The sequence below is a fragment of the Microcaecilia unicolor genome, chromosome 4, assembly GCF_901765095.1.
Source record: "Microcaecilia unicolor chromosome 4, aMicUni1.1, whole genome shotgun sequence".
Classification (NCBI taxonomy): Eukaryota; Metazoa; Chordata; class Amphibia; order Gymnophiona; family Siphonopidae; genus Microcaecilia; species Microcaecilia unicolor.
Genome location: NC_044034.1, coordinates 194,947,500 through 194,962,982, shown reverse-complemented (window position 1 = coordinate 194,962,982; position 15,483 = coordinate 194,947,500). Strand labels below are relative to the sequence as shown.

Sequence of the window (15,483 nt, the reverse complement as noted above, 5' to 3'; positions counted from 1 at the left end):
CAATCTCCACGGTTCTTCGGAGGACAACTCCAGAAGTAAAGGGAACCAGATCTGACGCGGCCAGAAAGGAGCAATCAGAATCATCGTGCCCCGGTCTCGTCTGAGGTTCAGTAAAGTCTTCCCCACCAGAGGAATGGGAGGATAAGCATACAGGAGGCCTTCCCCCCAATCCAGGAGAAAGGCATCCGATGCTAGTCTGCCGTGGGCCTGAAGTCTGGAACAGAACTGAGGGACCTTGTGGTTGGCTCGGGTAGCAAAGAAATCCACCAAGGAGGTGCCCCACGCTTGGAAGATCTCGTGCACCATCTTGGAATTGAGCGACCACTCGTGAGGTTGCATTATCCTGCTCAACCTGTCGGCCAGACTGTTTATGCCTGCCAGATACGTGGCTTGGAGACACATGCCATGATGGGGAGCCCAAAGCCACATCTGGACGGCTTCCTGACACAGAGGGCGAGATACGGTGCCCCCCTGCTTGTTGATGTAGTACATGGCAACCTGTTTGTCTGTCTGAATTTGAATAATTTGATGGGACAGCTGATCCCTGAAAGCCCTTAGAGCATTCCAGACCGCTCGTAACTCCAGGAGATTGATCGACCTTGTTCCTGGAAGGACCAACTGCCTAGGGTGTGAAGCCCATTGACATGAGCTCCCCATCCCAGGAAAGACTCATCTGTCGTCAGCACTTTTTGCAGCTGAGGAATTTGGAAGGGACGTCCCAAAGTCAAATTGGACCGAATTGTCCACCACTGCAGGGATTGGAGAAAACTGGTGGACAGCTGGACTACATCCTCTAGATCCCCAGCAGCTTGGTACCACTGGGAAGCTAGGGTCCATTGAGCTGATCCCATGTGAAGACAGGCCATGGGAGTCACATGAACTGTGGAGGCCATGTGGCCGAGCAATCTCCTCCGAGTGGAGGAGTGGCCTAGTGGTTAGGGTGGTGGACTTTGGTCCTGGGGAACTGAGGAACTGAGTTTGATTCCCACTTCAGGCACAGGCAGCTCCTTTTGACTCTGAGCAAGTCACTTAACCTCCATTGCCCCATGTAAGCCGCATTGAGCCTGCCAAGAGTGGGAAAGCGCGGGGTACAAATGTAACAAAACATAAAAATAAATAAATAAAATAACATCTGCCGAGCTGTGATCTGCTGAGACGCCTGTACCCAGGAAATGAGGGACAGAAGATTGTCGGCCCTCGCTTCCGGGAGGTAGGCACGAGCTGTCTGAGAATCCAGCAGAGCTCCAATGAATTTGAGTTTTTGAACTGAAAGAAGGTGGGACTTTGGATAATTTATCACAAACCCTAGCAGCTCCAGGAGTCGAATAGTCATCTGCATGGACTGTAGAGCTCCTGCCTCGGAGGTGTTCTTCACCAGCCAATCGTCGAGGTAAGGGAACACGTGCACTCCCAGTCTGCGTAGAGACGCCGCTACGACAGCCAGGCATTTTTTGAACACCCTGGGTGCGGAGGCGAGACCAAAGGGTAGCACGCAATACTGAAAGTGCCGTGTTCCCAGCCGGAATCGAAGATACTGTCTGTGAGCTGGCAGTATCGGAATATGCGTGTAAGCATCCTTTAAGTTCAGAGAGCATAGCCAATCGTTTTCCTGAATCATGGGAAGAAGGGTGCACAGGGAAAGCATCCTGAACTTTTCTCGAACCAGATATTTGTTCAGGGCCCTTAGGTCTAGGATGGGACGCAACCCCCCTGTTTTCTTTTCCACAAGAAAGTACCTGGAATAGAATCCCAGCCCTTCTTGCCCGGGTGGCACGGGCTCGACCGCATTGGTGCTGAGAAGGGCGGAGAGTGCCTCTGCAAGTACCTGCTTGTGCTGGAAGCTGAAGTACTGAGCTTCCGGTGGGCAATTTGGAGGCTTTGTGACCAAATTGAGGGAGTATCCTAGCCGGACTATTTGGAGAACCCACTGGTTGAAGGTTATGAGAGGCCACCTTTGGTGAAAAAATTTTAACCTCCCCTCAACCGGTAGATCGTCCGGCACTGACACTGTGATTGCGGATATGCTCTGCTGGAGCCAGTCAAAAGCCCGTCCCTTGCTTTTGCTGGGGAGCTGCAGGGGCCTGTGGAGGCACACGCTGTTGACGAGAATGAGCGCGCGGGGTTTGGCCTGGGCAGCAGGCTGGCGAGAGGGAGGATTGCACCTACGCTTATTAGAAGAATAGGTAAGAGTCCTCCTTCCCCCATAAAAACGTCTATCAGTGGAGGTAGATGCTGAAGGCGTCCGGCGGGAGAATTTGTCGAAAGCGGTGTCCCGCTGGTGGAGCTGTTCTACCACCTGTTCGACCTTTTCTCCAAAAATGTTATCCCCCCGGCAAGGAGCATCCGCTATCCGCTGCTGGAGCCTATTCTCCAGGTCAGAGGCACGCAGCCATGAGAGTCTGCGCATCATCACACCTTGAGCAGCGGCCATGGATGCAACATCAAAAGTATCGTAAACACCCCTGGACAGGAATTTACGACATGCCTTCAGCTGCCTGACCACCTGCTGAAAAGGCTTGGCTTGCTCAGAAGGGAGCTTGTCCACCAAGTCCGCCAACTGCCGCACATTGTTCCGCATATGAAAGCTCGTGTAGAGCTGATAAGACTTGATTTTAGCAATGAGCATTGAAGAATGGTAGGCCTTTCTCCCAAAAGAATCCAAGGTTCTAGAGTCTTTGTCCGGGGGCGCCGAAGTATACTCCCTAGAACTCTTGACCTTCTTAAGGGCCAGATCCACCACACCAGAGTCGTGAGGCAACTGAGTCCGCATCAACTCCGGGTCCCCATGGATCCGATACTGGGATTCTATCTTCTTGGGAATGTGGGGATTAGTTAGCGGCTTCGCCTAGTTCGCCAGCATGGGTACTGTGGACGATTCCTTAGGTGACGAAGGATAGTCCAAAAGCTCAAACATTTCAGCCCTTGGCTCATCCTCCGTAACCACAGGGAAGGGAATGGCCGTAGACATTTCCCGGACAAAGGCCGCGAAAGATAGACTCTCGGGAGGAGAAAGCTGTCTTTCAGGGGAGGGAGTGGGATGAGAAGGAAGACCGTCAGACTCCTCATCTGAGAAATATCTGATGTCTTCCTCTGCCTCTCATGAGGCCTCACCATTGGTGTCGGACACTAGTTCATGAACTTCAGTCCGAAGCCGTGCCTGCCTTGACTCCATAGACACATATCCACGGTGGGTACGTCGAGAAGAAGACTCCCGAATCAGCGGCGATGAAGATCCCTCCATCAATGTCGTCGGGGAGTCTGCCTGGGAGGCAGTCGACACAGGCACCGCAAGCGGTACCAATATCGGAGACCTCACTACGGGCAAGGGGCCAGCCGTCGCCTCACTCGACGGCACTGGCGGCGCAAGCACCCCCGGTACCGGATGAGAAGGACGCAACAGCTCCTCCAGGATCCCTGGAAGGATGGCCTGGAGGCTCTCGCTTAGAGCGGCTATCGAGGAAGGCAGGGAATCCGGCACAGGTGGCGAACTCGGAACCTGTCCGGGGCGCGCAGGCGGTACCGGGATTTCCAAGGTAGAGCGCATCTACACCTTCTGAATGGAGGGTGAGCGGTCCTCCCGGCGTCGATGCCTAGTGGGTGCCGCATCCCTTGGCGACCCACAGCTCTCGGTACCACGTCTGGAAGGTGACCGGTGCTGATGCTTCTTTGCCTTCGCACGAAGCATGTCACCGGAACCTCCCGGTACCAACGAGGAGGACGTTGAAACCAAACGTCTCTTCCTCGGGGCCGGGTCTGAAGAAGGTCGATCCCGGGGGGGGGGGGGGGGGGGGGGGGGGCTGTACCGCAGGAGCCCTCGAGGCAGGCGGAGGCCTACTCGAGGGCTCACCGCCACCAGCAGGGGAATGGACAGCGCTCACCTGCGCTCCTGATGAAGAGGCACCCTCCGACGACATCAGTACCAACAATGATCCCGGTACCGTAGACGCTTTAGCACCGGTCGATGACTTCGGTACCACAGACCCTGATACACCGGCCGATGACCTCGATACTGTGACCGTCGAAACACCAGGCGATGCCCCGAACAAGACTTTCCACTGGGCCAATCTAGCCACCTGAGTTCTCTTCTTCAACAGAAGACAGAGATTACAGGCCTGAGGACGGTGCCCAGCCCTCAGACACTGAAGGCACGAAGCGTGCCTATCAGTGAGCGAGATAACCTGGTTGCACTGGTTGCAGTTTTTGAAGCCGCTGGGAGGCTTCGATGACATGGGCGGAAAAATCACGCCAGCGAAGTCAAAATCCGCGATGATGGCAAAGGCACCAAAACATAACAGGGAAAAACCCGTACGGGCGGCCAAAATGGCCGCTTTCGAAAGCGAAAGGAAACTTGACGGGGGAAAAAAAACTGGAAAGTAAGGCTTTTTTTTTTTTTTTTACACAACCAAAGACGATTAACTTTTAAAGTTGAAAAGAAGACTTCCAAACGGAAGAAAGCGGCAAAAAGCATGAGGGTCTCCTCAGGGCACAGAATGACGAAAAAAAACAGCCGTCCCGAGTCGCGGAAAAAAGAAGACTGACGAACACGAGTGTGTTTGGACGGGAAGACTGTCGCGCATGCGCGCGAGAGGACTAGCAAACGTCTTTGCTAGAGAAGATCTCCGATTGAAGGGGCTGCCGTGGACATCACCCAGTAGTGAGAACAAGCAGCCTGCTTGTCCTCGGAGAAAATGGTCTTTTACTGTATACTATCATTATTTTAAAGTTTAATGGCCTCATTTATCATTTTCATATACTGCTTCTTTTGAGCACAAATTGAGATGGTTTACATACAACTGTAAAAGTATTTCCACGGTCCCTAATGGGCTCAAAATTTAAGTAGTATATTGTACCTGGGGCAATGGAAGCCTAAGTGACTTGCCCATGGTTACACGGAGCTGCAGGGGGAACTGAACTCAGTTCCCGAAGATCTCAACCCACTGCCAACCGTTAGGCAGCAGTGGGAATCAAACCCAGTTCCACAGTGTGAAGAAACAGCATGTTTTAAGCCTGTAAAATGTATTGGAAATTTTCCTGGTTTAATTATGTCTGAAGTGTATTTCTCTTATTTAGCCAGGAGATACTGCATGTTTATGTTTAAAGCTGTTACAGAGGACTGACTTCTCTTTTATTTGGCACACAGATAATGGAAGTGCCTGTAGTGACGTAACCAGTTTTTATTGTTTTTTATTTTTCTGGGCTCTGATTGGCCTGGAGTTTTGAAATTACCCAGCAGTTGTTGCTGGCTGATGCTTCAGTCTTAGCCTGGAAGAAGAGGGAGACAGATCTCTGTGAACAATTATATATCCCAATCTTCCCAGGTACTGTTTAGACAGTATATATAGATGTTTAGCTAGTTTTCTAATTGATCCATTTTTCAGTTACTTGTTACCGTTTGTTATTTGCACATTTTTGTTCTACTGTTCAATATTTTAATGAGAATAAACACAATTATTTGTTCGTTCTGCCTGTCTAGACTGATAAAGAATCTTGGTGGTTTGTGTGTTGGGTCTGTAACTAAGGGAGCTCTGGAAGCCACAGCCTCCAGTAACCTAGAAATCACTGCGGATAATCTGAGAGTGGCAGACTCGCCCAGAGGCGGTTGTGACCCAGGAGGAGGAGGGTGCTAGTGTAGAGCACAAGCGGCAGGTGCAGGCGGACCTGAGCTGTGCTGGGGATAGACCCTCTAAGTGGCCACGGGATAACCCCAGGCAGGTGGCTAGGTGTTCTGTGACAACCTGGTTCACAACCCGCTGCACTTTATATTTCCCCTCCCCCAAAGATGTTTCCAACTTCCCATATGATCACCAATGTTTTATTTATTTATTTTTTGTTTGCTTTAAGCTGACTCCTGACTGTGGGGTTTTGCAGTGACATGTGGCCAACCGGTGCATCAGAGAAAGCATAGCACAAGTGAAATGGTGTTTAAATGACAGCAGGATATTTTGTAAGGATTCTTTTGGAAGGGAGCAGCCCCAAGAAAAAAAGGCAACACATGAAGCTGCTCTTGTCATGGTGCCTCTTCCACATACCTCTTTTCTGTCACCAGTGGATAATTTAAATTACTTTTTTTTGGGGGGGGGGAGGGGGAGGCAGTGTTAAATATTTCCTGCCTACCGTCCTCCTACTAGCCTAAAGCCAGATGTTCCTGCACAAATAGCTAACCTTATCTCTTCTACCCCCTACACCCAGCGACTATCATTTTCTTTTTGAAGATTAGGTTGCCGTGCATGATGATGGTTTAAAAGCACCTATGCACGTCACATAGCAGCAGGTGTAAAGTATGCACAGAGATTTGAAAATGAAATCATTGCATCACTAACAACCAGAGGACAGTGAAGGCAACAGGTAAACATATATTTACATGCATAAAAACATTTGAATGATGCTCTATTTCTACAATCTTGAACAAAGAACAAAACTACAACAGAAACAGTTGCACATTACCCTGGATTTGAAGTATGGCCTGGAGGGTAAGGAGTGATTCCAGCTGGCATGCCTGGCATATAGGAAGCTGTAAAAAAAAGTCAGAATTTTGATTTATGTTTGTTAACTATGCACATTATTTGAGTATAAACAATGTTCACACTGATTATTTGATAAATGCCAAATTTATCACACAACACTGGTGAGGGTGAAAATCCAATGAGAACCTAGGAAAACTGTTACAGAACAAGCTCTAAGAACTGGTTAGCGGGAGGAGAGGGATTTTGAGACTATATTGGGCCCTACTTTCCAGGAGTTCCCCAATGACACGCTACACCAATAAATGGCATGAAAAAAATATGGAGTAAAATTTTCCACCTCTGTTTTTAAGATAAGCCCAAAAGAGGGTCTATTCTGGACTGAATTATGTGATAAATTGCAACATGTCTTGCAAATCCCATATCCCTATGGATAACATTCTACTACATTATAAAGCTCCAGGAATTAAGGCCGACGTCCATAAATTGGCAAATCCTTTTTTTGCAGCAGCAGGCAACCTAGCTTTGGCAAAAAACTGAAAATGGAAGAATATACCATCAATGGAGACAGTATTTCTAAAATTGGATTTTATTTGCTTAATGACCAAACTAACAGATATGAAGATATTTAAACTGAGTAGCAGCGGCGCTCGTGCCGCTGCGGCGCGCCGGAGGAGCGCACCTGAGGAGCAGGTACGCTCCTTAGGTGTGCTCCTTGGGGTGTGTGACAGGGGAACAAATAATGAAGCTTTTTGTCTTCATCTTGCTGTGCCTCTGGAACACTAAATTACTGCTTTTAATAGCACCTGAGGGTATGCAGGATACAGCATATATCCCAGTACAATGGAGTTGGCGTGCAAATCAGAATACCTTGTCTTTTTGTAAGGATAACAACTTCCGTTATTTAACGCCAGTCACCTTAAATAATAATATAGTTCCAGATAGTGCTCTCCCACTATCTTCTTTATCTGTAGCCTTAATTAATTGTAGATCTCTTAAGAGCAAGTTTACATATATTTTGGACCTTTGTAACTTATATCAACTTGACTTATTTGCCATTACAGAGACATGGCTTTTATCAGGGGAAGAATCTTATCTCTTTCAATGTCTACCCTCAGGTTATTCGGTCAGTTATTCGTCACGTGTAGGGAGAAGAGGTGGGGGGTTGGCTCTAATATTTAAATCGGACTTTAAGGTTCAGGAAATCAGAGATCACAGACTTTCTTATCCTGAACTTCTTTTATTAAAATTTAGTACAGCTAGGTCTACTTTTCATGTACTACTTTACTACTGTGCTCCGTCCACTACGGCAGTGGGGTGGGACCACATCTATCAATCACTTGCAGATGCTGCAATCAGGTTCCCAAATCTTTTAATATTAGGTGATTTTAATGTTCATCTAGATGACAAATCGAACCCGCGTTCAGCTAGATTTTCAAATTTTTTACATGATATTGATCTAAAACAACATGTGAATGGATCAACTCATATCGCGGGTCATACATTAGATTTGGTAATGACACACAAATTGGATGAAGTAAAATGTTCAAAAATCGTACTAACTCCGGTATCTTGGTCAGACCATTACCTTCTTCAATTCTACTTATTAATACCACAGTTATTACATAATGCTGAACCAGCTCAAATTAAAACCAGGAGTCTAAATAAAATCGATTTGACATCTTTACCTTCTTTAGCAAATAAGTTCCCACTAAATTTTGATACACACCCAATAGATGACCAAATCAAAATATGGAACCAAGTTCTTTCAGCAGCCCTTGACGATATTGCACCGGAAAAAATTAATATAACAATGAAACGTTCCCAACCTTGGTACCATCCAGGATTAAAATTATGTAAACAACAGGTACGTAGAGCTGAACGCCAATGGCGTAAGCATAAGGCCGCAGAATTACAAGAAAAGTGCAAACAGTGTAAAAAATACTATTTATCACAATTAAAGGATGCTAAAACTACGTACTTCTCAAAAGAGATAAAAGAAGCAGCCAGTTCGCAGAAAAAACTGTTTCAAACTATGAAACGTTTGACAACAATAACTAACGAAAAGAGAGAATCGCCTACTATTGACTCTGAAACTCTAGCAAAGTTCTTTAGCTCTAAAATCGAGAAACTAAGAGCCCTCTTCCCAAGGGTACCAAGGCTCGGTCATTCTGACAACTCCCCAAGTTCACAACTATTGGTACCTTGGAAGGATTTTGAAATTCCGTCTGCCGAATCATTATATACCTTGGTTGCAGGTTTATCTCCTACTTATAGTTCGTTGGATCCTATACCTTCTGCATGGTTGAAAAAACACTCGCTAGAAGTCCAGCAGTTTATGTACTCAATTGTCATGTTGAGCCTTTCTGATGGGATAGTTCCCACTATTTTGAAAGAAGCGCTAGTAAAACCTAGTCTAAAGAAAGCCTCATTGGATCCCTTATTACCTTCTAACTATAGACCAGTCTCTAATCTTCCTTTTCTATCCAAAGTTATAGAGACAGTAGTATTTAGACAGTTGCAAACTTATGTAGATTCAAAAATTTGTTACATCCCAGACAATCGGGTTTCAGGAAAGGTCACAGTACAGAGACTATTCTGACTTCACTGTTAAGTGAAATCCATGCAAAATTAGAACTCGGTTATATTGCCCTGGTAGTTTCATTAGATTTGTCTGCGGCCTTCGACCTAATCAATCACAACTTACTCATTGATAGATTGAGTGAGATTGGTATTTCAGGGACAACTATGAAATGGTTTATATCCTTCCTAACGAATCGTTCATTTAAAGTAGTTCAGCAGCAATCCTGTTCTACATCCTACAACTTATCATGTGGAGTTCCTCAGGGCTCGGTCTTATCTCCACTACTGTTCAACCTATTCATCAGTCCCCTGGCGCTCCTCATTCAAACAATGGGTATAAGTTTTTACTCATATGCAGATGATTTTTTGCTTATCCATTATGTTAGACCATCGAACATAGATCTTACACCCATTCAAATATGCTTGGATAAAGTAGCAGACTGGTTGACAACACATCAGCTGGTACTGAACCCGGATAAGACTACTACATCTTGGATAGTAGGGCAAGGCACATATCCCTCTGTGGTACCTGTGCTATTTGGTCAGAATATTCCAACAGTTAAGTCTTTTAGATATCTCGGGGTCATTATTGATTCCGCATTGACCTTTGAGGAACAAGTATCCGATGTAGTGAAAAAATCTTTCTTTCATCTGAGACGGCTTCGGTCAGTCAGAAATTCAATAAGTAAGGACTCTCTCAAAACGCTGACATCGGCATATATTACTTCACGTTTAGACTACTGTAACATTGTATATGCTGGGATTACTCAAGCAAACTTAAAGCGATTACAAAGAATTCAAAATACAGCAGCACGTATGATCTGTAGGGCCCGGAGGGATGATCGAGCAACACCTTTATTGCATCATCTGCACTGGCTCCCGGTCGAAGCAAGAATAAAGTTTAAGGCTCTTGTCCTGACACACAAAGCCTTTCACACATTAAACCCTAGCTACTTGTCGAATTTAACAATCCCCTACACCGCTATGCGAACTCTCAGATCCCTAACAGATAATAGGTTAGTCATTCCCCCTCTTACTAAGGCTAGGTGGGAATCTACACGGAGATCGGCTTTTTTCTACCTGTCACCCTCCCTTTGGAATAGCCTTCCAAAGGAGATCAGATTAGAGAAATCTTATCTCCATTACCGAAAACTTCTGAAAACCTTTCTCTTTATAAGCTACGTAGAACAGAACTTAGCATAATGAGATAAGGTCAAAAAGACAAAGAAAAAATGGGATAGCTTAACTGGATATTAGATTTTTAACTTGTATTGATTTATTATGTAGTTTATCTTGATTGCTGTGCTTTCCTGTCATGAATGGAATTCCTATGTCTGTTTATTTGTATATACCAATTTTTTTTATATATATGTAAACCGTTCTGTTTTGCAGATGCAATAAGATACGGTATATAAATTAACATAAATAAAAAAAATAAATAAAAAAATATGGACGTATAACTTCTAGACCTGCATGTTAATCGTGATTAACGCGACAATCACTAAGAGACGCATAAAGCAGAGGATTGGTGAAGCGGAAGAAGGAAGCACCGTTGGTGGCACACTGGAAAGAACTGAATCATAAGGAATACAACTTGAAATTTGTAGTTTTAACTCAAGTCTTTCTTTCATATGGAGGTGATGTTTCGATGGCTTTACTAAGGAAGGAGCAACAATATATCTTCAGGTGGAACACAGTGACCCCCTTGTGGTCTTAACAGGGAAATAGAATGGACAACTCTATTGTGAGCTTTCCCGCATTTTTTGGATTCTGTTATGACGTATATAAATGAACTGCACAAGTGCTGGGGTTTTCTGTTGGGTCCTGATGGGAGTATAGTTCCACCTTGAGTTAGCCGCAATGAAAATTTATACTGCTATGTTTTGATTATTGGTTGAGATTAGTGGATTATGATAACATTATGTTACGAGGTACAATGTGAGGTCTAATGAAATTATAACTTTTATATATTCTTTTACATATATTTTTTTCATTTTTATATTTTCACTCTGATGCTTTTACTGGTTGTAGATATCACTTGGATGCAGTCCTTTTTGAGCTGCAGATATATCTTCCTGATGATGCTACCTTATGCGAAACACGGACCATGTTGAGGATAAAGAATGTTGCCAATGTGAACTGTGAGCAAAATCTCTGGGACTGAGTTTCTGTGGACTCTGGATTTATGGATTTGCAATGTTGGTTAATTAGACTCACTTGAAAGCACTGCATCAGAAAAAGCATTACACACTCTGGATTGATGTTCGTGAGAACTACATCTTCCGGATGTGCAACACCATAGCGCCATGAGATGTTACTCTTTTTTGCGTATTTTTGAATCTCTTTGCTTTGCAAAGTAACAATATAAAGTTTTTCATGCTATATGGATGGAAAATGTGGGATACAAATGCAATAAATAAATAAAATAAATAAATAAAATGTTGGAGTATGGTGCTATGATGTGGGCAAGGTGTCATTACAGTTGTTTAAGACTCCGGTCTGGGAAATGAGCTATAAAAACTGAGAACCTATCACATTTATATATTTCTATGATTTTTTATGATTGCTTATTTTTTTTGTGTGTAAATCTTTTTTATTAGCTTAAATTCCAAGCATACAGTTATGGTATTAACATTAGACAATAATGCAAATTCAACAGTAACTGTTTAACTATCGACCTTATGCTGAAGCTTTTCTTTTATACCCCTCTTACCCTCCCCCCCCCCCATCCTCCTTGTGATTTGCCAGTTTAACATTAATTATAGCGAACTCCGGTGTATAAACATCGCAAACATTACAACACAAAAGATATTAATTCACCTGTATCTGAAAGGGGTATCTCTCTAACAGTTTAAAAGTCTACTTCTTGCGACAGGTGTCAAAGAGTCCCAATATGGCGACCATGTCTTGCAAAACTGGTCCCCTTGTCTGGAAGCCAAGTCTCCAACTCTTTTCTTTTCCAGCATACAACACTACATCATTGCTCCTCGCCACTGTGACACACTGGGCGCCTCTGGTTGTAACCACTGTTGCAAAATTGTCCTCTTTCCCATCAAAACTGTCCTCCTCAGAAAGGCCTTAAGACCTTCAGGCGGGCGGCCCTGAACATTAAATTTGTCGAATTGGCCTGGGGATGGGTGCCACTTTACTCTCCACATTTGTGATATCCGTCTTCCCAACTCTGTCCAAAAAATCTTCACTGCCGGGCAGGCCCAGAACATATGACCCAAAGTGCCCCAACACTCTTACATTTTGGGCAATCATCAGTTGTCTTCAAAGTCGCCCTGTACGCTCGATGCAGTGATATATACATTCGCATCACAAATTTATATTGCATTTCCCTCCAAACTGTATTTTCTGTTACTTTGTGCACCGATATCAAACAAGTTGCAACCTGTCCTGGGTCAAGTTTCCACTGCAATTCTTGTTGCCAAAGATAGGACACGATAGTGTAATCATTTTGTTCTTGTAAGTCTCTTAGGTTGTTATGAAAGTATTTCAGCGGCACTTTCCGCTGTGCTTCAGGCCCAATAGATCATTCATAGTGTCCCATGTTGCTTGAATCAAACAACTGGCTGGTAAGGACCTGATATAATGACTAATCTGTAAGTAGACAAAATAGTCTTTCCGATCCAGTCTAAATTCTTCACACACACTCTGAAAAGGCTTGGGGGTCCCCTGTTCTGTTATCACCTGAAATAGGTAGTGAATACCTCTGAAACAGTGAGGATGACCCCCCCCCCCCCTCAGGGAATGCCAGGTTACCTCTAAGGGGAAGCAAGGGCGAAACCTCTCTATTCCAGTTATAGGTCTTGCTCAGCCATCTCCACACTTTACGCAATGGATTTATTATATACCCATATGCCCCCACCGAGGGGAGCACCGCTGACGGGGCATGAAGCCAATAAGCAAAATTTAGGGGTGTCATCAGATGGGTTTCCACTCCCGTACAGGAGTAAAACTCCCTGGTGCGAAACCAATCGGATAAATACCGGAGGCTACTAGCTAAGTACATAAGTAATGCCATACTGAGAAAAGACCAAGGGTCCATCGAGCCCAGCATCTTGTCCACGACAGCGGCCAATCCAGGCCAAGGGCACCTGGCAAGCTTCCCAAACGTACAAACATTCTATACATGTTATTCCTGGGATTTTGGATTTTTCCAAGTCCGTTTAGTAGACTTGTCCTTTAGGAAACCGTGTAACCCCTTTTTAAACTCTGCTAAGCTAACCGCCTTCACCACATTTTCCGGCAATGAATTCCAGAGTTTAATTACACATTGGGTGAAGAAAACTTTTCTCCGATTTGTTTTAAATTTACTGCACTGTAGTTTAATCGCATGCCCCCTAGTCCTAGTATTTTTGGAAAGCGTGAACAGACGCTTCACATCCACCTGTTCCACTCCACTCATTATTTTATATACCTCTATCATGTCTCCCCTCAGCCGTCTCTTCTCCAAGCTGAATAGCCCTAGCCTCCTTAGTCTTTCTTCATAGGGAAGTCGTCCCATCCCCGCTATCATTTTAGTCGCCCTTCGCTGCACCTTTTCCAATTCTACTATATCTTTCTTGAGATGCGGCGACCAGAATTGAACACAATACTCAAGGTGCGGTCGCACCATGGAGCGATACAACGGCATTATAACATCCTCACACCTGTTTTCCATACCTTTCCTAATAATACCCAACATTCTATTCGCTTTCCTAGCCGCAGCAGCATACTGAGCAGAAGGTTTCAGTGTGTTATCGACAACGACACCCAGATCCCTTTCTTGGTCCGTAACTCCTAACGTGGAACCTTGCATGATGTAGCTATAATTCGGGTTCTTTTTTCCCACATGCATCACCTTGCACTTGCTCACATTAAACGTCATCTGCCATTTAGCCGCCCAGTCTCCCAGTCTTGTAAGGTTCTCTTGTAATTTTTCACAATCCTGTCGCGAGTTAACGACTTTGCTTAACTTTGTGTCATGAGCAAATTTAATTACCTCGCTAGTTACTCCCATCTCTAAATCATTTATAAATATATTAAAAAGCAGCGGTCCTAGCACAGACCCCTGAGGAACCCCACTAACTACTCTTCTCCATTGTGAATACTGCCCGTTTAACCCCACTCTCTGTTTCCTATCCTTCAACCAGTTTTTAATCCACAATAGGACATTTCCTCCTATCCCATGACCCTCCAATTTCCTCTGTAGCCTTTCATGAGGTACCGTGTCAAACGCCTTTTGAAAATCCAGATACACAATATCAACCAGCTCCCCTTTGTCCACATGTTTGTTTACTCCTTCAAAGAATTGAAGTAAATTGGTCAGGCAAGATTTCCCCACACAAAAGCCGTGCTGACTCGGTCTCAGTAATCCATGTCCTCGGATGTGCTCTGTAATTTTGTTTTTAATAATAGCCTCTACCATTTTCCCCGGCACTGACGTCAGACTCACCGATCTATAATTTCCCGGATCTCCCCTGGAGTCTTTTTTAAAAATGGGCGTTATATTGGCCACCCTCCAATCTTCTGGTACCACGCTATCGTAAAACGTTTCAGGTCCAAAAGCCCCAGGCCCCCCTTTGTTGTTTGGCCTCATTAGGTTTTTAAGCCCTATACGGGCCCTCTTGCCCTGCCACAAAAACATGTTAAGTACTTTATGTAGCCATCGTTCCTCTTTGTACCCCAGTATTGCAGGGATCATTTGAAATACATATGTCCACTTTGGGAAAATAAACATATTGTATAAAGTAATTCTACCTTGGAGGGATAGGGGCAACCCCTGCCATCCCTGTAAAAGTTCTTGCGTGCGTCTCCGCAAGGGGCCTATATTTTCCCAGTACAGATTAGCTATATCTGCCGAGACATTGATCCCCAAGTATTTAATGGTTTCTGTAGCCCAATGAAAAGGAAACGGTCCCCCCCATTCCAGATGCAGCGCCAACTGGATCGGTAAAGCCAGTGATTTCTGTAGATTCAGCTGCAACCCGGGGAAAAAACTAAATTCCTCTATCACCTCCAACAGTCTCGCTACGGAAGTGTGAGGAACATGTCATCTGCAAAGGCCAAAATTATGATTGAGTTCTTGTGCAGTACTACCCCTTGTATGTCTGGATCTAACAAAATGGTGCGGAGGAGAGGTTCTAAGTACAACAAAAACAATAATGGTGACATGGGACAGCCCTGCCTAACAGCGAATGCTACATACCTGTAGAAGGTATTCTCCGAGGACAGCAGGCTGATTGTTCTCACTGATGGGTGACGTCCACGGCAGCTCCTCCAATCGGAACTTCTCTAGCAAAGGCCTTTGCTAGTCCTCGCGCGCCGCGCATGCGCGGCCGTCTTCCCGCCCGAACTGGCTCGTGTTCGTCAGTCCCATATGTAGCAAGACAAAGACAAGGGAAGACACAACTCCAAATGGGAGGCGGGCGGGTTTGTGAGAACAATCAGCCTG

The 15,483-nt window shown here is 45.0% G+C and overlaps 2 protein-coding genes across 2 annotated transcripts in view; both read right to left on the bottom strand.

Annotated features, from left to right (window-relative positions):
- Nucleotides 1-15,483, bottom strand: part of GTF2H1 (general transcription factor IIH subunit 1) — a 1,055,813-nt gene that overhangs the window by 563,023 nt on the left and 477,307 nt on the right. The gene's annotated exons all lie outside the window — the stretch shown is intronic.
- Nucleotides 1-15,483, bottom strand: part of TSG101 (tumor susceptibility 101) — a 273,450-nt gene that overhangs the window by 63,527 nt on the left and 194,440 nt on the right. Inside the window, exon 5 of the mRNA XM_030202449.1 lies at nt 6,445-6,511. Coding sequence (XP_030058309.1) covers nt 6,445-6,511 — 67 coding nt within the window. The remainder of the gene's footprint in view (nt 1-6,444; nt 6,512-15,483) is intronic.